Below are 25,584 nucleotides of genomic sequence, written 5' to 3'. Positions count from 1 at the left end.
GGAAGACGTCGAAATCCGAGATCTTGACGGTACCACAACCAAGGAGGATATTCAGGCTGCCTTGCAAACGGAAATCGGAGAAACCTGCGAAATACCACTAGGGACAATTAAGATTCATAAGGCCTACAGAGGTACTCAGACAGCTGTTGTGACACTACCAGCAGCTGCAGCGCGGAAGATATTGACAGGAAGCGGTAAAGTCCGGATCGGCTGGGCCAACTGCCGAATCCGAGCTACGAGGAGACCAATCCAATGTTTCAAGTGCTGGCACTTTGGACATCTTGGATCCCAGTGCAAGAGCAATGTGGATCGGTCTAAGCTATGTATTAGGTGCGGACAAGAGGGACACAAGATTGCTGAATGCAAAAACCCAGCGAAATGTGTATTATGCGCGGATCAAAGTGCGGAGAACTCGGCTCATCATGCCGGCGCATCCAGGTGCCCAGTATTTAAAGAGGCACTCCAGAAGATAACAAACAAACAGACATGAAGATATTGCAGCTAAACCTAAACCATTGCGAAGCTGCACATGATCTGCTTATGCAAACAGCAAGAGAACTAGAGTTAGACTTAGTAATGATAGCAGAGCCATACAGATACCTGAATACCCAGCCTTGGGAATCTGACAGCACCACCAAGGCTGTCATCTGGTCTTGTGGTAAGCATCCCTTCCAGAGTGTAGTTAACAATGATAATGCCGGCTTTGTAGCAGCAACAGTTAATGGCATCCGTTTCTACAGCTGTTATGCACCACCTAGCCTATCCATTGTTGAAGTCACTGAATTCTTGGACAAACTGACCGAGGACGCCAAGCAGCATTATCCGGTCGCGATTGCCGGTGACTTTAACTCCTGGGCAGTAGACTGGGGCAGCAAGCAGACAAATGCGCGAGGAAAAGCACTCCTAGAAGCTTTCTCTACACTAGATGTAGTCCAGCTCAACAGTGGTGATACGCCAACCTATACTAAAAGAGAAGCAAGCTCTATCGTAGATCTCACTTTCGTCAGCAGCAGCCTCATCAGTGAGAAATACGACTGGAAGGTGATGGATATCTACACAGCCAGTGACCACAAGGCAATTCTCTGGGAAATATCACATGACCGGAATACAAGAAGACCAATAAAGTCATTCAATACCATTGGATGGAAAGTGAAGCCTTTTGACACAAGCACATTGGTAATAGCCCTTAATAGTGAACCGATTACTACTGGATCCGCAGAAGAAATGACCAAGGACCTGATGAAAAGAGTTGTCCAGGCCTGTGACGCCAGTATGGTCCGGAAACACAGCATAAGCCAACGCCCGGCAGTGCACTGGTGGAACGACCACATCAGTGTTCTTCGGAAAGAGTGTCTAAAGAAAAGAAGAATATCTCAGCGTGGCTATCGATGACCTAACTCTGCAGAGCTGGTCACAGAATACAAAAAAGCTCGTCGATCATTGAACAAAGCCATCAAGGATAGTAAGAGACAATGCTGGAAAGAGCTCATCAACGAGGTGGATAAAGACGTGTGGGGTAGGCCTTATAAGGTGGTTATGACCCACCTAAAAAAACAACAAATGCCATCACCTACATGTCCTCAACTTCTCCAGAAAATCGTCACTGCACTATTCCCACAGCAACGCAACTTCGATTACCAGTTCGCGCCAGGCGAACTGAATGACACTCCACCTGTCACTGAAGAAGAACTGCTGGAGGCCTGTAACCGTGTAGGGTATAATAAAGCGCCGGGACTGGACGGAATCCCTAATATAGCCTTGAAAACCATCATAAAGGCAGCTCCAACATTATTCCTAGACGTTTATAATTCATGCCTTAAGGAGGGGACTTTCCCGCATAAGTGGAAACAGCAACGATTGGTACTGTTACCTAAAGGGAAGAAACCACCGGATGAACCGTCATCTTACCGCCCACTTTGCATGCTAGATACAGCGGGTAAGATATTTGAACGCATAATTCACCAGAGAATTGAAGCAGTAGTCGACCCACTCCTGGCAGACAATCAGTATGGATTCCGGAAAGGACGATCAACCCTGGACGCAATCAAACTGGTTGTTGATACGGCCAAGGAAGCAATCGCAGGAACCGAATGGAAGGGTGGAACGAAAGAGTATTGCCTGGTGGCGACCCTAGACATCAGAAACGCATTCAACTCCGCCAATTGGGAATGCATCATGCAGGCCCTCCAAGAGAAGAATCTACCAGAATACCTTCTTAAGATCGTAACAAGCTACTTTGAAAATAGGGTCTTGAAGTATGACACGAAGAACGGTCCGAGGGAGTATGATATTACTGGAGGTGTACCACAAGGTTCAGTCCTAGGCCCGCTCATGTGGAATATTATGTATGACGGTCTATTAAGACTAACTCTGCCAAGAAACGTCAAACTCGTAGCATATGCAGATGACGTAGCCGTAGTGATTGTTGCCAAACACCTTGACGAGATAAACCATATGTTCGATCTCACTTTTGAGCGCGTTGATCGGTGGATGGACGCAGTGAACCTGCAACTGGCGCAACACAAGACTGAGGCAGTGCTTATTACCAGCAGAAAAGTGGTAGAGATCATTAAGCTGAAAGTCGGCGAACAAGAAATCACATCACAACCTTATATCCGATATTTGGGAGTGATGCTTGATGCCCGACTCAACTTCAAGCAGCAAGTGGAACATATCAGTGCCAAAGCGTCAGTAGTGAGGGCTAGTCTCGCACGACTGATGCCGAACGTCGGAGGCCCAAAACAGAGCAGGAGGCTATTATTGTCATCAGTAGTTATATCGGTGCTCACTTACGGAATATCCATTTGGGCCGACGCATTAAAGACGCAAGAATCATGGAGAAAGGCTGGACCAGTATATCGACTGAGTGCCCTACGAGTAGCTAGTGCCTTTCGCACTATATCAGAAGAAGCAGTGTGCGTCATTGCTGGAACCCTACCTCTTAGAGTTCTAGCAGAGGAAAGGCGGACCCTTTACCAACGAAAAAGGTCAACTGCACTGAGCCCTGAAGAACTTAGAATTGAAGAACGGCAGAAGAGCATAGGCCGATGGCAACTACAATGGGATGCTGCAGAGAAGGGTAGGTGGACGCACCGTCTCATACCTCGGATCGACATTTGGCTTAACCGGAATCACGGTGAGGTCAATTACTATCTTACGCAGATGTTGTCGGGACATGGGTGTTTTCGCCGGTATCTACACCGCTTTAAGCACGATGACTCTTCGGAGTGCCCGTCCTGCCCAGGAGCTGCTGAAGACGCGGAGCACGTCTTCTTTGTATGTCCTCGTTTCGATCCACAGCGTGAAGAACTGGAGAGGATCCTGAACCAGAGAATACAACCAGATTCACTAGTAGAAGCAATGTTGTCATCAGAAGCTGCCTGGAACGCTACCAACACGTTTGCAACAGAAGTCCTTAAAGACTTGCGTTCCACCGAAAGAAAAAGAGCAAATAGCAGAAGATAGAAGGAAGGTAGTTAACACCTTAGCCACCAGAAGGAAGAGCAGTAGCTAGATCCTCCCTTCACGAAGTAATGCCTGACGGCGGTTTCCATGAGGGATTAGAGGAAAGAAGGAAAAGGGGTTTAGGGTTTAGTGGGTAGGGGCGTTAGTGTCGAGTTTTAGTATGACGCTGCGTCGAGTCGCCACATATCCAGGCCAAACAGCTATGCCTAGAATCCGTAAAAAGGATTCCCCCCCCTAAAAAAAAAAAAAAAAAAAAAAAACACACACACACACACACACACACAACCGAGGACGCGAAGCATTACCACCCAGTGGCAATAGCTGGAGACTTCAACGCCTGGGCAGTAGACTGGGGTAGCAAGAATACAAACGCGCGAGGAAAGGAATTACTAGAAGCCTTTTCTACATTAGATGTAGTACTGCTCAACAATGGTGACACACCAACCTACACCAAAGGAGACACAAGTTCTATTGTAGATCTCACTTTCGTCAGTGGCAGCCTCACCAGAGGTAATATCAACTGGAAGGTGATGGATACCTACACAGCCAGCGACCACAACGCGATTCTCTGGGAAATATTAAACGCCCAGAGCCCGAGAAGACCTAAAAAGCAACTTAACACCATTGGTTGGAAGGTAAAAACTCTTGACCCAAGGGCATTGTTAGTAGCTCTCAATAGTGACCAGATTATCGCGGGCTGCGCAGAAGAGAAGACCAAGGACCTGATGAAAAGAGTGACCCAGGCGTGTGACGCCAGTATGTCTCGTAGACGTGGCATAAACACAAGACCTTCCGTTCACTGGTGGAACGACCACATCAGCGCCCTTGGTAAAGAGTGTCATCAGAAGAGAAGAATATCTCAGCGTGGCTACCGACGACCTATCTCTGTGGAGCTGGTCACAGAGTACAAAAAAGCCCGTCGATCCCTGAACAAAGCCATCAAAGATAGCAAAAGAAAATGCTGGAAGGAGCTCATCAACGAGGTGGACAGAGATCTGTGGGGTAGGCCGTATAAGGTGGTCATGACCCATCTTAAAAACCAGCTAATGCCATCACCCACGTGTCCTCAACTCCTACAGAAGATCGTAAACGCGTTGTTCCCCGAACAAAGCAAGTTTAACTACCTATTGAATGAAATGGATGACATTCCATCTGTCATAGAGGGAGAACTGATGGAGGCTTGTAATCGTGTAGGGAACAATAAAGCGCCGGGATTGGACGGGGTCCCCAATATTGCTTTAAAAACAACTATAAAAGCAGTGCCATCATTGTTCCTGGACGTCTACGACACATGCCTCAAGGAAGGGATTTTCCCTCGAAAGTGGAAGCAGCAACGACTAGTACTACTTTCAAAAGGGAAAAAGCCACCAGAAGAACCGTCATCTTATCGACCACTTTGTATGTTAGACACGACAGGTAAGATACTTGAGCGTATAATCCACCAAAGAATAGAAGCAGTTGTCGATCCACTCCTGGCAGACAACCAGTATGGTTTTCGGAAAGGACGATCAACCCTGGACGCAATCAACTTGGTTGTTGCAACGGCCAAGGAGGCAATCGAAGGGATCAGATGGAAGGGTGGAGCGAAGAAGTACTGCCTGGTGGCCACTCTGGACATCAAAAATGCCTTCAACTCCGCCAACTGGGACTGCATTATGCAAGCCTTGGAAGAGAAAAACGTACCAGGATACCTACGTAGGATAGTGGCTAGCTACTTCACAGACAGAATCCTGAGATACGACACGAACAATGGTCCAAAAGAGTATGATATTACCGGAGGTGTACCCCAGGGTTCTGTTCTGGGTCCACTTCTGTGGAATGTCATGTATGATGGCCTGCTGAGACTGACTCTTCCAAGAAGTGTCAAGCTTGTTGCATATGCAGACGATGTAGCTGTCGTAATCGTTGCGAAACACCTAGATGAGATAAACCACATGTTCGGTATCACCTTTGAGAAAGTTAACCGGTGGATGGATTCAATGAATCTACAACTGGCTAAACAGAAGACTGAGGCTGTGCTTATTACCAGCAGAAAAGTGATAGAGACCATAAAACTGAGTCGGAGAACAAGAAATCACATCACAACCATATATCCGATATCTGGGAGTGATGCTTGATGCCCGACTCAACTTTAAGCAGCAATTCGAACACGTGAGTGCAAAAGCATCAGCAGTGGTAGCTAGCTTAGCACGACTGATGCCAAACGTCGGAGGCCCAAAGCAGAGCAGAAGACTACTACTATCATCTGTAGTCACATCAGTGCTCACTTACGGAATATCTATATGGGCGGACGCACTAGAAAAGCAAGAATCATGGAGAAAGGCTGGACCAGTCTACCGTCTGAGTGCCTTAAGAGTAGCAAGTGCCTTCCGCACAATATCTATGGAAGCAGTGTGTGTCATCTCCGGAACTTTGCCTCTCAGAGTCTTAGCTGAGGAAAGACGGATCCTTTACCAACGAAAGAAGTCGACCACACTAAGCGCTGAGGAGCTTGGAACAGAAGAGCGGCAGAGGAGCATAAGTAGATGGCAACTACAGTGGGATGCCACAGTGAAGGGTAGGTGGACGCATCGTCTCATACCAAGGATCAACGTTTGGCTGAACCGGAGTCACGGTGAGGTCAACTATTATCTTACACAGATGTTATCAGGACACGGCTGTTTCCGGGCGTATCTCCACCGCTTCAAGCATGATGATTCCCCGGAGTGCCCGTCCTGCTCAGGAATCAATGAAGATGCAGAGCACGTTTTCTTTGAGTGCCCACGTTTTTACCCACAGCTAGATGAGCTGGAGAATATCCTGAAGAGGAAAATCCAACCAGAGACAATAGAAGCAGCAATGCTGTCATCAGAAGCTGTCTGGAACGCTACCAACACATTTGCAACAGAAGTCCTTAAAGACTTGCGTTCCACCGAAAGAAAAAGAGCAAATAGCAGAAGATAGAAGGAAGGTAGTTAACACCTTAGCCACCAGAAGGAAGAGCAGTAGCTAGATCCTCCCTTCACGAAGTAATGCCTGACGGCGGTTTCCATGAGGGATTAGAGGAAAGAAGGAAAAGGGGTTTAGGGTTTAGTGGGTAGGGGCGTTAGTGTCGAGTTTTAGTATAACGCTGCGTCGAGTCGCCACATATCCAGGCCAAACAGCTATGCCTAGAATCCGTAAAAAGGATTCCCTCCCCTACACACAAACACACACACACACACACATACACACACACACACACACACAACCAGATCAGACCCGTGACGTCGTTGACAAGGTTCAAAAGACGAATGATGGGAATATGCTCATTACGCTTTCCAGAAAGACCGCAGACAAAGGACAAGCTTTGTTGAAGACCATCAAGAGCATCCTTAAAGAAGAAGCGCAAGTCATCTGTAAAGGCCCAGAGGAACAGCTTGAAATCCGGGACATTGACGACGAAACAACTAAAGACGATGTCCGGAAGGCCTTACACGAGGCAGCTGGAAATGACTACGAAATACCTGAAGATGTCATTAAAATTCGTCCGGCCTACAGAGGTACTCAAACTGCTTCGGTACGATTGCCAGCAGCAATAGTGCAGAAGATACTTGGAAAGACAGGCAAAATAAGGATTGGCTGGGTAAATTGCCGTGTCAGAGCAATTAAGACACCACTACGATGCTATAAGTGCTGGCACTTTGGACACACTACTGCCCAATGTAAAAGCGAAGTCGACCGATCTGGGCTTTGCATCAAATGTGGGCAAACAGGTCATCAAGCTGCTCAATGCCCAAATAAAGTGAAATGTGCGTTATGTCTGGAAAAACCTGGCTCTCAGGACACTGCTCACCGGTCTGGTTCTGGCCGATGTCCAGTCTTCCAAGAAGCACTCCAGAAGCTGACAAATAAACGAACATGAGGATACTGCAGCTTAACATCAATCACTGCGAAGCTGCGCATGACCTGCTTATGCAGACAGTACGGGAATTAAAGCTCGACGTTGTGCTTTTATCGGAGCCATATAAACATTTAGCTGGACAACCTTGGGAGACGGATATCACCACGAAAGCTGTGATCTGGGCTTGTGGTAAGCTCCCTTTCCAGAGTGTAGCTACCAATGGCAGCGCTGGATTTGTAGCAGCATCAGTAGATGGCATCCGTTTTTACAGCTGCTACGCACCACCTAGCCTCTCAATTGCTGAGTTTACTGACTTCTTGGATCGACTGACCGAGGACGCGAAGCAACATCATCCAGTGGCGATAGCCGGGGACTTTAACGCCTGGGCAGTAGACTGGGGCAGTAAGCAGACTAATGCACGAGGAAGAGAGCTGCTAGAAGCTCTTTCTACACTAGATGTAGTCTTGCTCAACAGTGGTGACACGCCGACCTACACCAAAGGTGACGCAAGCTCGATTGTAGACATCACTTTTGTCAGTACCAGCCTTGCTAAAGGTAACACTAACTGGAAGGTACTGGACATCTACACTGCCAGTGACCATCATGCGATACTCTGGGAAACGTCAAACGACCAGAACCTCCAGGGGCCTATCAAGCAATTTAACACCGTCGGTTGGAAGGTGAAATCTCTTGACCCAGAAGTATTGCTAACAGCCCTCGATAGTGATCCGATAGAGACTGGATGTGCAGAAGAACATACTAAGGCCCTGATGATGCGAGTAACACAAGCTTGTGATGCCAGTATGCCTCGCAAACTTGTTATGAATTCAAGACCTGCGGTACACTGGTGGAATGATCATATCAGCAACCTCCGTAAAGAGTGTCATCAAAAGAGAAGAATATCAAAGCGTGGCTATCAACGACCTTACTCTGCAGTGCTGATCGCAGAGTACAAAAAAGCTCGTCGTGAACTTAATAAGGCCATAAAAGAGAGCAAAGGAAGATGCTGGAAAGAGCTCATATACGAGGTCGACAAAGACGTGTGGGGTCAGTCATATAAGGTGGTCATGACGCACCTGAAGAAACAACAAATGCCGTCACCTACGTGTCCCCAACTCCTTCAGAAAATCGTCACTGCGCTGTTTCCACAGCAACACAGTCTCAATTATCAGTCAACGCAAGATGAACTGGACGACATTCCACCTGTCACTGAAGAAGAATTGTTGGAGGCCTGTAATCGGGTAGGAAATAATAAAGCGCCGGGATTGGACGGAATCCCTAATATAGCCTTGAAAACCATCATAAAGGCAGCACCAACATTATTTCTAGACGCTTACAACGCATGCCTCAAGGAGGGGACTTTTCCTCGTAAGTGGAAACAGCAACGGTTAGTACTTTTACCTAAAGGAAAGAAACCGCCAGAAGAACCGTCATCTTACCGACCACTCTGCATGCTAGATACGGCGGGTAAGATATTTGAGCGTATCATCCATCAGCAAATAGATGCAGTAGTCGACCCACTCTTGGCAGACAACCAGTATGGATTCCGGAAAGGACGATCAACCCTGGACGCGATCAACCTGGTTGTTAATACGGCCAAAGAGGCGATCGCAGGAACTAGATGGAAGGGTGGAACGAAGAAGTACTGCCTGGTGGCTGCCTTGGACATCAAAAATGCTTTCAATTCCGCTAATTGGGACTGCATCATGCAAGCTCTCGACGAGAAGAACTTGCCAACATATCTTCGCAGACTAGTGATTAGCTATTTTACAGATAGAGTGCTGAAATACGATACAAAGAATGGTCCAAAAGAGTATGATATAACCGGTGGTGTGCCACAGGGCTCTGTTCTTGGTCCACTTCTGTGGAATATCATGTATGACGGGCTCCTGAGACTGAAGCTTCCAAGATGTGTCAAACTGGTAGCGTATGCGGATGATGTTGCCGCAGTGATCGTCGCCAAACACCTCGACGAGATTCAACATCTGTTTGACATCACTTTTGAGAAGATCAACCAGTGGATGGATACAGTGAACCTACAACTGGCCAAGCAGAAGACCGAAGCAGTGCTTATTACCAGCCGAAAAGAAGTTGAAACAATTAAGATTAATGTCGGTGACCGAGAAATCACATCACAACCTCATATACGATATCTGGGAGTGATGCTTGATGCCCGACTCAACTTCAAGCAGCAAGTGGAACACGTCTGTACGAAAGCGTCAGTAGTGAGAGCTAGTCTCGCACGATTGATGCCGAACGTCGGAGGCCCAAAGCAGAGCAGGAGGCTACTATTGTCATCAGTAGTCACATCGGTGCTCACCTACGGAATATCAATTTGGGCTGACGCACTAGAGGTGCAAGATTCATGGAGAAAAGCTGGACCAATATATCGTATGAGTGCCCGTAGAGTTGCAAGCGCCTTTCGAACAATATCAGAAGAAGCAGTAGTTGTCATTTCCGGAACTCTGCCGCTTAGAGTTCTAGCTGAGGAAAGACGGAACCTTTACCAACGAAAGAGGTCAACCACACTAAGTGCCGAGGAACTCAGAGCTGAAGAACGGCAGAACAGCATCGCACGATGGCAATTGCAGTGGGATGCCGCGACAACAGGAAGATGGACACACCGTCTCATACCAAGGATTGACGTTTGGCTTAACCGGAATCACGGCGAGGCCAACTACTATCTGACCCAGATGTTGTCAGGACATGGATGTTTTCGGACGTATCTTCACCGCTTCAAGCATGATGATTCACCGGAGTGCCCGTCCTGCCCAGGAATCAATGAAGACGCGGAGCACGTTTTCTTTGAGTGTCCACGATTTTACCTACAGCGCGATGAGCTGGAGATGATCCTGAAGAAGAAAATCCAACCAGAGACAATAGTAGAAGCAATGCTGTCATCAGAGGCTGCCTGGAACGCCGCAAACACGTTTGCAACAGAAGTCCTTATAGACTTGCGTTCCATCGAAAGAAAAAGAGCAAATGACAACAACTAGAAGAAAGGTAAAATAATACCTAGTTACCAGAAGGAAGAGCAGTCGCTATATCCTCCCCCCACGAAGTAATGCCTAACGGCGGTTTCCATGAGGGATTAGAGGAAAGAGGAAAGGGGTTTAGGGTTTAGTGGGTAGGGGCGTTAGCGTCGAGTTTTAGTATGACGCTGCGTCGAGTCGCCATATATCCAGGCCAAACAGCTACGCCTAGAATCCGTAAAAAGGATTCCCCCCCCTAAGGGAAAAAAAAAAAAAAAAACACACACACACACACACACACACACATACAGACAAAGTTACAACCTCGCGGGGATAGTCAGGGAAGCTTCCTGTGACCTTCAAACGTCGAGATCTGTTGAAAACTCGATTTTTGCAAAACGGGGTGAAAACAATAACTTCCCGATTTTTGAAAATCTTTGATTTTCTTAGCGGGAAGTTAAAAATTAAGAAAATGGTTGACCCTGAAGGCCATCCCTGCAACTTCCCGCTAATTCCATACCTAGGCACTTAAAATTGCATTTATGACGTTTTTGAGCTCTTCGAGCTCAAATAGATAGCTTTCCTATGCTTTTGAGATCTTCGAGCTGAAAAGTCTTATCAAAGTTCAATGAAACATGATTTTGAAAATTTTCAAACTGCTATAACTTTTGAATGAATCAACCGATTTTCACGCGGTCGACGGCAATCGATGTAGTTTTTTGAGTTCTATAAAATATTTAGTAAAAAATTCATCTGACGAAAAATTTCGGAGTTATTACAAAATAACCATTTTTTTTTATTTTTTTCGACAACGATGTCTCACGAACTCATCAACCGATTCTGATGCTTTTGGTGGCGATCAATGCGGGTTTTCGAGGTTAAGAGCTGATTAGTTTTTGAGGTCGGTCGGTTCAGCCAATTCGGAGATATTTTAAAAAAATAAAAAAAAAACAACTTTTTTTTCACTTTTTTTGCAATTTCTTGAAGTCTACTGGTCCGAATCGGTTCCAACTTACAGGAAATCTAAGTTTGGCAAAACCGTTTCGAATGACACCATTGCGATCAAATCGGTCAAGCCGTTCAGAAGTTATGAGGTTTACATACACACACACACACACACACACACACACACACACACACACACACACACACACACACACATACAGACGTACGGACATCATCGTAAAAATAGTCAGGAAAGCATCTTACACGGAAAAAAAAATATTGTTAAAATGACTATCCAACGTATCCTCAAATGACGTTTCCTTAAAATAACAATCCGGATTTCTGATTTAAGAATTCATTAGTTTGACTTAAAAGCATGCAGAGAATAGCTCTTGTAAATATATGTAGTTTCGTTAAAACAGGCAATTGTTTCGTTAACGTGAGGATCTGTATAGTTGAATTAACTAAATGTAACGCTAAAATAATGATATGGATCGTCATTTTGATGATACGCTGTATAGCTGAATTGGCTATACAGCGTATATCTCTAAAAAAAATGACTATACGGCGTATAGTCAGAATAACGATCCGTATCCTTATTCTAACAATATTTTTTTCTCCGTGTAGGGCTTCAAAACATCGAGATCTATTGAAACCTCGATTTTTGCAAAACGGGGTAAAACCAATAACTTCCCAATTTTTCGAAAATCATTGATTTTTTTAGCGGGAAGTTAAAAATTGTAGCAGGGAAAATCGAATTTCCCGCGGGATCATTATTGACCGTAACTGACGTGACAATAGGTAAGGGCTTTCTCTTACCTTTCGATTTTATCGAGTAGTTATTCGATTCGTCGCCGGGCACATATTAATTTCCGTCAGGTTGGCGTAGTTAATAAAAGATTATCAGGTAAATAGGTATGGTAAATTTATGTCCGGTGGACACTTAGAAATTAAGTATATTGGTCGATATTTATTTGTAAGATTTTCTGGCAAGTTGCCTGCGTATTAGTGGAGAGGTTCGCACGTAATTAATTATTAAGATAATTTTTAGGGAAATTATTGTTAAATTTAATATGTTGATTTGAAATTTAGTTAATTTGAAATAAACAATTTAATTTAAATTGATCTTTTTTCTCAGTATTATTTATAGCCGCCTGAACTTCTCACAACCTTGATCTTTCCTGTTATGCTCCTCCCCTTTCTGGGACACCGTGTACAAAATCCCAGTGGCGCCTTTTCAGGAGACGAAAGGGGCGACCAATTGGACGGAAGCTTACACTCCCGTTACAAAATTGAAGATGATGTCTTTTTCTTGAATTCTTTTATCAGCAAAGGTACTTTCTTTCATGCTCGAATTATTTTTTTTGTTGACAAAAATTTGTGCAAGAGCAGAGAATTTTTAAAACTTATCAAAATCTTGCTTTAGAGTTTTAAGTGCCTGTTCTAATTCATACTTCTCTACGTTTGAATCTAAGTTCTGTTCTTGTTCAGTCATAGAGTACGATGAATCATAATTATCGAGTGATGAGTTGCAGCTGCTCAAGAAGGGAGAACTTTCATGAAGGAGTTTAAACCCCATTGAATTCATAACTGTGCAGTAGTTTTGCTGACTTAACTCTTCACATGGTATTGTAAGGTGTTGATCATTTTCAATAGACCAATCGCCTATCGGTTTTTGATTTTTCTCCAATATTTTATGAAGTTCACCACGTTCTAATGCTTCTCGAAGTATCTTTTCATGTACTCTATATATATGATTCGCAATCGAGCCAGGTCGTTTAAAAAATTTATTACACCGACATATGGAGCAACTCATAGGACCATCTTTAGAACGTAACTCATTCCATTTGAATATAGTATCTATTGTAAATAAACCATTCTTAAATTTTCGTATTATACTTCGGCACTTTTTATTTAAATCTACTAATGCTTTATGATTTCTTTCAGCATCTTCATTAGTTTGTCGTAAATTAGCCAAAGGTCTTGATTTCATTGACAATAATTTATTGCATGATCTATAATATTCTAAACTGTATATTTCCCCACTTAATTTTTCAATTTCGTCATCGTTAATAATTGAAACTAGTTTTTTGTGGAAATTTTCATCTTTTTTAGTTGTATAGCTTTGTTGAAAGTATGATGAACTTAATTTAGAGAAGTCTTTGCAGTTGATTGATCTTTCTTCTACAGTGTTATGATGTCGATATTCTCTCTTTGCTAAATTAAATTTAGGTAAGAAATCAGTTTCATCCATTACACAAGACGCGTCTTGCTGAATAGTTACAAAAGGTTTGTCTTGACCTAAGCTTACATAGTCATGCATTATTTGTATTTTTGATTTTTTATTCGATAGAATATTTTCAGACTGATTCAAAACAAAAATATATGGATGTTCACTGATGAAGTTGAGGTTGCATTGATCATGAATAATTTCTTGTTTTCCGTTTTGTGAGAATTTATCAAATTCTTCCGTTTTTAGATGATTTGTAGAATATAGCAGTGGAGAAAATTTTTCTTGGCAATATACGTCGACAAAATCTAAAAAATTGTCATTTGTGTACTTTGTCTCACCAACTGCATCACCCAGACACAACTCCTATAAAACAAAAATTTGACAATTTATATTCAAAATTCATGATTAATAGACTATAAAATTTAAGAAAATGCGAATTTTTTTAACTTTCCACCATAAAATTAAATGATTTTCAAAAATAGGGAAGTTATCGGTTTCACCCCGATTCACGAAAATTGAGTTCTCATCAAATCTCCACGTTTTGAAGTTCTAAGAAGCTATTCTGACTATCCCTATGACGACGACAGTATGTCGGCGTGTGTGTGTGTATTTGTGTTGGTGTGTCCGTGTATGTAGTTATCCCATGTAGGAGTCCCCAGAGTTGAACGACGGCCCAAGACTGGCTCACCTACCTCTGGCCATTTGATGGTACGCCAGACTTGGGCCAAGATTGGCTAACCTAGCTCTGGCCATTCAATGGAAAATCCAAACTTAAATAATCATTAAGTAATATAATTTTTAACAGTAAATATTTTTTGTTTAACGAATATTTATTAGCTAGTGCTACAATCGATAATTTCTTATTTAACAAAAACAATTACATATCATCAAGATTGATATGGTATTAAAAAAATTAAAATATAATAATTTACAGTTGAATTTTTAATATTGATAATTTTAAACTTTAAAATTTATAATGAAATATTAAAAATGTACAGAACGATTTACAAAGTCTAAAGTAACATAAAAACTTGACTCTTGCATTTTCTTACCTAATAAACATTTGTAAAAAATAGTTAATTTTCATCAAAACACAATATTAAATATCATAAATTATATAAATAATAAACCGTCACACTTCGGCACCTTATAGATTTAGTTTATGAGAATCGTGAGATGTATTTCAACATATCGGTCGTACAGTGTAGGGGTTAGTTATCGGTCTGGCAAGCGCACGGCTCGGGTTCGAATCTCGGTTAGGACGGTTGCGAATTTCTCTTTATTTCTTTAATTTGCGAAAATTAGGTTTAAATAAAGAGTTAAGCGGTCTGAATTTGCGTTAGCTCTACATCAGAAATAAAATTTTAAAAATTTTTGAAAATTACCTATGGCTGAGCCTTGGTAATTAAGCTTGGCCCAGTCATGGCAACCAACCGTGGCCCCATGTTATCATTCCAGACTTCCACCAAGGCTGGGCCAACTCTGGTTTACAAGCTTGGGCCAGAGTTTAACAGAGTTGGGCCAAGCCTGGGACAAGCCTGGGCTCGTTGTTCTTTCTTATATGGGTAGTGCAAATTTCAAGCTGTTCATTTGTTGATGTATCGATGCTGTCATTCTAATACGTCGTATCCTACATTTAGAAAATTTTACAGCAGACGGTAAAAACGATTCATTTTTAACATTGATTAAATGGGATTCGACGGATGAAAATATTTATTTAAAAATAGTTATTAAACTATTTGATCTTTGAATTTTCAATATGACTTGCAGAATAATGTTGTACAACAATATCACGCGCGTGATTCTATTTTTTTTTAAAAAGTCAATCTGTCAAATTTTGTGGGATACGACGTATTAGAATAGTATCGATATGTTATTCCATAAGATAAAAGTCGCACTTTCTTGTAAAAAAAACAAGAGCATAAAACTTTGGTTACAAATACGATGAAAAATAGTATACGCGCCATCGAAGAAAGTAGGATATCCCAATTTGCGTGTTTGTCACCTCTTTGCCTTTGGCTCGGAAAACAATTTTACACGCGGGTTGGAATATCCTACTTTCCTCCCTCGTTGCATAATATACTATTTGCCACTCACAATATTTCTTATGCTCAGAAAAAAACTTCTCAATACACTGAAAAAATAGTATATTACACACCTAGAGGGCAAGAAATTAAGAAATGTCTCAGATCACATGTTTATTGACCTCAGCTTCGCCTCGGACATCAATTACATGTGATCTGAGACATTTCTTACTTTACTGCCCTAGGATGTGTAATATACTATTTTCCACCTAGGAAATCTGTTCTTTCAGTAAAGGAACTGGTATACCTGTGTGAAGAATACCAAAGTTTTTTTCTTTCACTAAAAAGTATAGTGATTTTTAAAAAACTCGGTTTCTTCTTCAGCAAAATATCAAAACAAAAATATGACCAACAATCTTATTTGACACAGATGCATATGATCCCATAGAGGAAAGTACCACGGGGCCTAGCTTGGCCCAGCCTTGGCTCAACTATGTAAAACTCTGGGCCAAGCTTGTAAGCCAGGCTTGGCCCAGTCCTGGTTGAAGTCTGGAATGATAACGATGGGCCAAGCCTGGTTACCAGGACTGGCCCACGCCTGGTTACCAGGGCTGAGCCATAGTTAATTTTCAAGTCTGGCCCATGCCATTTGATAAAAAATGATAAAAAAGAATTATTGGAATGTTATTTTTTTATTTTATTTTGTAAGTAAATTAAATTCAAACCTAACTGTTGCTAATTATAAGAAATAAAGTGTGAAAATCGTATCCGTTCTTCTAATCGAGATTCGAACCCGAGCCGCGTGCTTGCCAGACCGATAACTAACCCCTACACCGTACGACCGATAAGTTGATGCACATCTTATTATTCTGATAAGCTAAATCTATATAGTAACGAAGTGTGACGGTTTATTATTTATATAATTTATGTTATTTAATATTGTGTTTCGATGAAAATTAACTATTTTTTACAAATGTTTATTATAGTTAAGAAAAATGAAAGAGTCAAGTTGTTATATTACTTTAAACTTTGTACATCGTTCTGTATATTTTTAATATCTTATGATAAATTTTCATGTTTAAAATTATCAATATTAAAAATTCAACTATAAATTATTATATTTTAATTTTTTTAAGGCTACATCAATTTTGACGATATGCAATTGTCTTGGTTAAATAATAAATTTTAAATTTTAGAATTTGTTAGCAAATATTCGTTAAACAATAAATGTTTACTGTTTAAAATTCTATTACTTAATGATTTATTAAGTTTGAATTTCCCATTGAATGGCTAAGGCTAGGTTACCCAATTCTGGCTCAAGTCTTGGTTGCCATTCAACGCCCATGGCTACAAAGAAAAAAAAATTTACTTAAATCAAGTAAATAATTTTTAAGAATTTCATCTTCTTGATTTGAGTAGAAAAATTCTTAAAATAAGATATTTTTCTCGATTTAAGTAAATTTTATTTAATCAAAGAATTTTTCGTTTTGATTGAAGACAATTAAACTCTTCAAAGTTATTTTCTTGGTTCAAGAATTTTTCTCTTGAATTGTTTATTTTTTTTTTCAGTGTAGGTTTCCCAATCTTGGCTAACCCTTGGGTAATCATTGTGGCCGTGACTGGGTGATCCAGTTCTGGCCCAGGCTCGGGTAATAATTGGGCCGACCAAGGCGTGGTTGCCCAGTCTTGGCCCAAGCTTGGGTCACCGATGAATCGCCAAGGCTAGGTTAGCCAGTCTTGGCACAAGCTTGGATAATTATTGGCATGGCCGAGGCTGGGTTAACCAGTCTTGGCCCACGCTTGGGTCGCCAATGAATGGCCAAGGCTGAGTTAGCCAGTCTTGGCCCAAGGTTGGGTAATCATTGGCATGGCCGAGGCTGGGTTAAACAGCCTGGCCCACGCATGGGCCAATACAGGTACGCCGAAGCTAGGTTTCCCAGTACTGGCCCAAGCCTGGCCCATTTGTCAACTCTGGGGGTTTCCTGCATGGGATATGTTTATGATAGGGTGGACCTTTTTTATTATAATTAATAAATTGTAGTATATTACACCCCTAGGGAATTAAAGTAAGAAATGTCTCAGATCACATGTAATTGTTGGCCGAAGCGAAGCCGAGGTCAAAAAACATGTGATCTGAGGCTTTCTTATTTACTTCCCGAGGAGTGTATACTATTTTTGGAGTTATACTTCTTTTGGCGCGTTAGGGAAAAATTATGAGAGTATATTTTTAAGATGCGCGCGCACACCGTCACGAAAAACCGACACCCTGAAGTTAGCTAGTCAATATTTTAGTTTCTCAAAAAAAGTTACCAACAAAGTAAAAGTAAGGACGTCTATGTATGTTTGCGTGAGAACTGGCAACTGTATTCACGATATTTATTCAAATGTTTCTGAACCTACACACGTCTTTTGTATCATTCCGAATAAAATATACATAAATATTAGGGTGTTCCAAAAAAAGTCGATAATTTTTTTTTTCGATTGCATGTGAAATTCTTGTTATATATGCTATAAAAAAATTCTGTAAAAATTTGAGCCCTTAATATCAACTTGAAGAACTCCATCACCGAATTTGAAGATTTACCATTTATTTAACATGGAAAAATGATTTTTTAACCTTCATTTCTCCTGCAAACTATGTAGAACATTATTTTTCGGAAAAACCATCACTGATCCTTCTTCAGTATTAAATTCTATAAAAAAAGCTCTCAGGGTCCAGTCTCTAACGTCAACCCTCTCGTTTTTATTTACGTTAAAAAATATAAATTTTTTGAAATTTCGATTTTTTCCATTTAATGTTTAAAATTTTGATCTCCGACCATAAAGTTTGAGGAAATTTTAGTAGATCGTTCAGTGTTTCACAAATCTGTGCCAAGAAAATTTTTTGTGTCACTTTTGGCTCCAAATTGCGAGGTTTGCAATATCTATTTTAATGATTCTTCGCTATAATAATAAATTTTACAAAAAATTTTAAAGTCGATTAACAAAATATCAAAATTTCTTTATAACAGTCAACAAAACGCTGTATTTACGCTTCAATTCTTTCAATTTTATTATTTTTTTTCATTTAATATAACATTTTTCGGCTGTAACATAGAATTTACACACGGCCAAAAACTGTTAGGGGAGGGTAGAGCACAACGGCCCACTTAAGTTAATTATTACTTTTTGTGGTTTCTAACCATTAAATTTGTTTATTCTCCGTCTATTTCGAATAAATCAGTCGAAATTTTACAGAAAATCGAAAAAAATTTTTTTTCTGGGGCACGACGGCCCACTCACCAAAAAAAGCACATAAAAAAATTTTTTTTTACTGAAGCCATTACCATCAAAATTTGGAGATTCTCCTCCCAGAAAAAGTCGTAGAGAGAAAACCACGATTTTTACGAGTCAAGTATTGCCGAGAACTCAAAGAAAAAAAAAATCAAAATGAAACAAAAAAAAAAGGAACTCAGTTAAATAAAAAAAAAAAAAATGTTTAAAATATAAAAATGATGATTGCCATTGTCCTTATTGTGATTGACTTTGCTCAGCATCCACAGAGTCATGGATTCAGTGTAAAAATTGCAATAAAAAATGGTCTCATGATTTTTGCGCAAGTATTGACGAAGATTATTCCGACAAATATTTCTGTGATCATTGCGATTAATCGTATATCGACGTTCTAATGAGCAAATTGTCTGAAACCATTTTAGAGAATCTCCCATTTGTACGAAAATACCCTGGCAGATTCGTGGTCACGATAAAATGATCGTCAAGCGACGGTGAATGCACCGTAAATTCACAGTGTTGATAAATGATCGTCGCTTGACTATGGAACGACCGTCGTTTGACAGTGCCTGACGAGTATCGTTATGAAAATTTTTCACTGTTACTTTATGATTTTTATCCTGTATAGTTATTATACTTCACTCGTCGAAAAACGAAATTTTTTCTTGGTTACCCCGATTTTTTACCTAAGCAAAAATCGTAGATCATCAATCGATCGTTTGTCATTTGACAGTCATTCGAAAAGATATAAATTGTCAAAAAACCATAACTCGGTGGTGGATGCACAGTGGTCTGTAAGTGAAACGAACGTATAATGTCGGTAAGTTAGAAATTTTTACAAGTCAACGATAAGTAAGTGCTGACTATGTTTTTTTTATTTCATTAAAAATTCTCAAAATAAATAAAAAGATAGGCCAATGAGAATTTTTAGTAAATACTCGGGATAAAAAATTTGAAAAAAAAAATTAAATTATTGTAATTTTGTTTATTTCAAAGTAAAATCATAAAAAATTAATCAGATTACATACAATCAACAGAGATCCATCATTTCAATACTTTTCAGAAGAGTTTATGACCTACAGCAAGTGTTGAATTTTTTTCATAGTTTTAAATGAAGTACCATAATACTTTTTGTTTATGAGAAATGTAATAATAACTATTGTTTTTTTTAATCGGGAAATATTTTTTTCAACAGTTCATTAGTTAATAAATTATAATTAATTTTCAACTCAACTTTTAACATATTTTGTATACCTCTAATATTTTCACTGTAATTCTAAAATTCGGATCTATTATTAAGGATTTGAGTTTTTTATTAGACGAAAATTTTAATTTCAAAATTACGGCAAAATTATTTATTATCACGGAAAATTATTATGAGATATTTTTTTTTTTTAATTAAATTTTAAGCAATTTCTTTTCTAGAACTTTTTTTATACAATTAATAATTTCACCGTAATTTCAAAATCAAGATTTTCATAATTATCAAAAATTTGAATCATTTATTACGATTATTATTTTGAATTTACGGAAGAAATATAAATTTATTTGAGCTATTTTTATCTGTAAAATGAAAAAAAAATGAGTCAGTTTTGACACCTTATGAGCTGACTAAATAAAATTTTTGGACAGTGTCTCAGATAGCTTAACTGGTAGAGCATTGGGCGCGCAACTAAACAATCCGGGTTCAAGTCCCGGTCTGAACTGTCAGAAATATTATTTTTATTATATTGTTTGTGACAGTAGCGTGAATTTTCCGTGATTTGACAGTATATTGAGCGTACAGTGTCGGTCATAATGTCGTAGATTCACTTGTGTACATTCATCTTTTCTGCACTTACAGTCAGTACATCAACCGTCTTAAAACAGACGTTTATTACTCACTTCTCTATTACTTGGAGGTGCATAACTAATGTTTGCATCGTGAAATGACCGCATATATTTGATAAATTTATAGTAGACGTCTTTCACAATGGTATCCGATGCTGACTGATAAATCGCTCAATAAAAACGAATCTTATACGGTGAAACGACCGTGAATTAACCGTGCTTTCATCGCATTGCCGAAATCGCCAGGGTACAATTAGTTCGAAATTTATTATCACTAATAAACAATTTAATGTTAGGTATCACTTTAATGAACTATTTAATAATAGAAGTATAATATTTTGGTCAGGATCATTCAAATAATTTATAATTGGACTATTACTATATCAAAATGTTAAAAAATCACCCTCTAAAAAATAAGGAGTTAGACCAATTGTTAATTAAACCGTCGATATTAAATTATCTCGATGTGATTTCAAAATTATCGAGAATTTATATTTCATGTTTTATTCAAAGTTGAATTTTTGTTAACGTTTTTAAAAAATTATTATAAATTTTATTGTTAAGCTGTTAATGAGTATTAAACAGATAATAATTAGTTTCTTTTATTGCACTTAAAGGTTTTAAACCTACGCACAAGAAAAAAAACAGAGATGGTATTCAGCAATTAATTGGTTACATTAATTTACATTAATTAAAATCACATCTTAAGTCTTCAGACTGAGCTCTTAAAGTACGTAATATCTTGAACCAGGTTTATTTTTTTCAAGCCAAAATTAGAAGTATGAATTGCGTAGAGTAAGACATCCTTGGAGAAACTCAAATAGGACTTTGAGATTGGGTTTCTGCCTGACGCAGAGGATACCGTGATCAATAATTAATAATATAATTAAATTACTGTTTTAATTTCAAAAAACTGTGTTTTTAATTTTTTAGAAGCTATATAATTCAATTTTTTGTGAAATTTTTCAGTTCAACAAAATTTTTTCCTAATCCATTTTACCTCAGGTAAATACTGTCACAGGGTTTTTATTCCCTGTGTGCGTCCCTCCCTGCGCCTAAATTTGGCAACAGATCCACACTCGGAGTGTCTCTGAATTTACTATTATTAGTATTATTTGTATTTGAAATTTCTAATATTATTTCTATAAATTTCTAATATTAGTGTTCAGACACGCGGTGGCCCGCTTGGTGTGAGGTACACACGCGGGACCTCCGCTATTGTAAGGAGTGTGGATTTGGTGCCTTGGGTTGAGTTTCCTTTTTGGTGAGTACTCACAAGTTGAGATTGATTAATATCCGCAAACCGCTGTCTCCTGGCTTAAATAATTTGTTCCTTTATTGTTTAATTAAATTCACTATCGATTTATCGGGTCGATCCCGTAGCGAGTAAGGGTTATTTTAAGGGAATACTTGTACCTATCCCGAAAGCCTCGTGTGGGTCCCTGAAATGGTCAGCAATTACTAATTAAAGCATTACACTTACATTAATTATTATTACGTTTGTAAATAATATTGAAAAGCTAATATATAAAATTATCGTTTATATTGGTTTAATTGTTTGAAATCTATTATATTTGTTCCATAAAGGATTTATTCTGTTATTTGGAAAGCAGATTTGGTTTTAAGTAACACCGTTTATAAATAAATGATTTATTTTTGTTAATATTTTCTGATTCATTAATGATTTATTTTATGTAAGTTACTTCCCGGATTACTTCCCTGTCATCCGTCCTTTATTTCAGCAGGATCTTTCGGAATATTACATAGATTTAATAACTTATTGTTTCTTACTCGGTATTTTACACTAATTTTATTTTAATTGTACTGCAACCTGCGCTTTTCATCCGCATTAACTCGAATCGTTGATTGATCGTCCGGCGCGGCCCCTGGGATTGTTATTATTTTTGGTAATTTTTCATAAAAATTACCTGGCGTCCAAATGTGCACTAACCCAGCCTGAGGGGTTTCCGGGTTAATTTATTATATATTTAAAAGGGCGAGCGTAAAATACCCTACCCAGCCGATATCTCCACCATCGGTCGAATTTAGTTAAATTTTGGGGAAAAGTATTATTACAATACCATTGACCTGAAAAAGCTTAAAAAAATTAATTCTTTAAACTTCTAACAATTCGAAAAAAAAAAATTAGGACGATGGTTGACCCTGAAGGCCATCCCTGAAACTTCCTGCTCATTTTGTACTTACGCGCTCAAAATTACACATTACGTTTTTGAGCTCTTCGAGCTCACAAATATGATTTTTGTGTCATTTTGAGCTCTTTGAGCTCAAAACTCTAATAGCAGTTTAATAAAACACAATTTTTTGAATTTTCAAACGGCAATAACTTTTGAATGAATGAACCGATTTTTACGCGGTTGGCGGCATTCGACGCAGTTTTTAAAGCCTCATTAAGAATCTTCAAGTTTAAATCGATCGAGCCAGGAATTTCGAAGTAATTCCGAAAAAACACTTTTCGGTTTTCTTTCGACAACGATAACTCACGAACGAATCAACCGATTTTGACCGGGCTTGCAGTGATCGACGTGGTTTTTTGGTCTTAAAAGCTGATTAGATTCTGGAATTGATCGGTGAAGCCATTTAAAAGTAATTCCAAAAAAACCACATTTCAAAAAATTTTTTTTTGTAGTTTTTTTAAGATTTCTCAAAATTTACTGGTCTGAATCAGTCCAAAGTATATTTAAAATCTAAGTTTGGTCAAACCCTTTCGAATGGCGCCAATCGCGATGAAATCGGTCAAGCCGTTCAAAAGTTATAAAAGGGTTACACACACACGCACACACATACACACACACATACACATACACATACGCACACAGAGAGACACACACACACACACACACATACATACAGACACACGGACATCATCGCAAAAACATTCAGGGAAGCTTCCTAGGACCTCAAAACGTCGAGATCTCATGAAAACTCGATTTTCGAAAAACGGGGTAAAACCATTAACTTCCCGATTTTTTAAAATCTTCGATTTTGTTAGCGAGAAGTTAAAAATGATTTTTTCGATACAATTTTTTTTTCACGAGTGGTCCATTATGTCCCACATATCACATATTGGCCCAAAATATCATAAAAACATCATAGAGGTCATGATTTGACAGAAAATAAAAAAAAAATTTTTATCTAATTTTTGAGGTGTGCTGTTGTGTCCCAGGTGGGCCGCCGTGCCCCACCCTCCCCTATATTAAATGAAAAAAAATAATAAAATTGAAAGATTGAAGCGTACATACAGCGTTTTGTTGACTGTTATGAAGAAATTTTGATATTTTGTTGATAGACTTTAAAATTTTTTGTAAAATTTATTATTATAGCGAATAATCATTAAAATAGATATTGCAAACCTCGCAATTTGGAGCCAAAAGTGATACGAAAAATTTTCTTGGCATAGATTTGTGATACACTGAACGATCTACTAAAATTTCCTCAAACGTTATGGTCGGAGATCAAAATTTTAAACATTAAATGGAAAAAATCGAAATTTCAAAAAATCTATATTTTTTAACGTAAATAAAAACGAGAGGGTTGACGTTAGAGACTGGACTCTAAGAGCTTTTTTTACAGAATTTAATACTGAAGAAGGATCAGTGATGGTTTTTCCGAAAAATAATGTTCTACATACTTTGCAGGAGATATGAAGGTTAAAAAATCATTTTTCCATTTTAAATCAATGGTAAATCTTCAAATTCGGTGATGGAGTTCATCAAGTTGATATTAAGGGCTTAAATTTTTACAGAATTTTTTTATAGCATATATAACAAGAATTTCACATGCAATAGAAAAAAAAAATTATCGACTTTTTTTGGAACACCCTAATAAATATATATTTTCAACTTTCCGCTAAAAAAAAAATTGAAAAGTTCCCAATAATGGAAAGTTATTGATTTCGTTCCGATTTTTGAAAGCCGAGTTTTTATCGGATGTCCACGTTTTGAGATCCCAGGAAGCCATTCTGACTATTCTTGCCGAGATGTCCGGCCGTGTGTGTTTGTGTGTGTAAATAAATTTTTGTCGTACGGTTTCTCAAAAACGACTCATCCGATTGAATTCTACGATACATCATTTTAAAAGGTTTATCAAAACTTAAATCTGATTAGATTTGAGAATTAATTCATCGAGCCATTCCGAAAAAATTGAAAAAAAAATTAAAAAAAAAAGTTTGAATTTTAATGTTTATTAAAAACAACTATAAAGCGTGCAAAAAAATCATAATGAAATCATCCATACATTTTTTGTGATGAAAAAACTGCGTTGAATGCTTTTTTGAAAATTAAAATCGAACGACGCATTCAAAAGTTATAGTTGTTTAAAAATTCACAAAATTTTTTTTTTCGGTATTTTTCTGAAATATCTTCGAGATTTCTCGACCAATCAATATAAACCTGTACGTTTTTTTGTGCTTTAAAAACTGCGTCAAGTGATTTTTCAAAAATGAAAATCGAACGACGCATTTAAAAGATCTTGTTGTGTAATAAATACATTTTGAGCTCTTTGAGCTTAAAATGTGAAAAACAGTGCTTTAAGCTCGAAAAGATTAATTAAAAAAGTTTTATTAACCAAAAAACACACTTTAAGGTGTTTCAAATGCAAACTTAGCGGGAAGTTCTAGGGTTGGCCTGCGCGGTCAACCGATTTCCAGATTTTTTTAATTATGTAGAAGTAATTTTTTTATGATATTTAAATAAACTGTATTTAACTTTATAATGCGTTATAATAAAACTTTGAATGTATTGAATACCTTATTTTCTATTATTAGTTTCGTTTTTTCTACGAACGTAGGATAACGCGAAAGATAAAATTTTTAGAAAGATTTTTATCTTGTTACGCCAAAGAAGTATAACTTCTTACGAGCGTACATAAGTACACACACACTTTTTTTTCCTCGATGAAGGCGGAAAGCGGCAACTTCGTTTAGCTCAGCGGGGCTAAGGTTGACGCTTTACGCCCGGAGGGGAA

At 38.8% G+C, this 25,584-nt stretch overlaps 2 protein-coding genes across 4 annotated transcripts in view; one reads left to right on the top strand and one right to left on the bottom strand.

The window, feature by feature from the left end:
* The first annotated feature begins 3,768 nt into the window (after nucleotides 1-3,768).
* On the top strand, nucleotides 3,769-4,906 carry LOC123270518. Its single transcript, XM_044736607.1, has 2 exons — nucleotides 3,769-4,251; nucleotides 4,689-4,906. The coding sequence occupies exons 1-2, from the start codon at nucleotides 3,996-3,998 to the stop codon at nucleotides 4,883-4,885; spliced, it is 453 nt and encodes a 150-aa protein (XP_044592542.1). The 5' UTR covers nucleotides 3,769-3,995; the 3' UTR covers nucleotides 4,886-4,906.
* Nucleotides 4,907-12,185: 7,279 nt separating this feature from the next.
* LOC123271094 overlaps nucleotides 12,186-25,584 on the bottom strand; it is a 154,568-nt gene continuing 141,169 nt past the window's right edge. For all 3 annotated transcript variants that reach the window (XM_044737340.1, XM_044737339.1, XM_044737338.1), the window contains exon 3: nucleotides 12,186-13,840. In XM_044737340.1, the coding sequence (XP_044593275.1) occupies nucleotides 12,644-13,840 (1,197 nt within the window). In that variant the 3' untranslated portion in view covers nucleotides 12,186-12,643. The remainder of the gene's footprint in view (nucleotides 13,841-25,584) is intronic.

This window comes from Cotesia glomerata, linkage group LG8 (assembly GCF_020080835.1).
Source record: "Cotesia glomerata isolate CgM1 linkage group LG8, MPM_Cglom_v2.3, whole genome shotgun sequence".
In the NCBI taxonomy this organism is placed as follows: domain Eukaryota; kingdom Metazoa; phylum Arthropoda; class Insecta; order Hymenoptera; family Braconidae; genus Cotesia; species Cotesia glomerata.
Note: the sequence above shows the minus strand (reverse complement) of the source record. Positions and strands in the feature narration are given on the sequence as shown.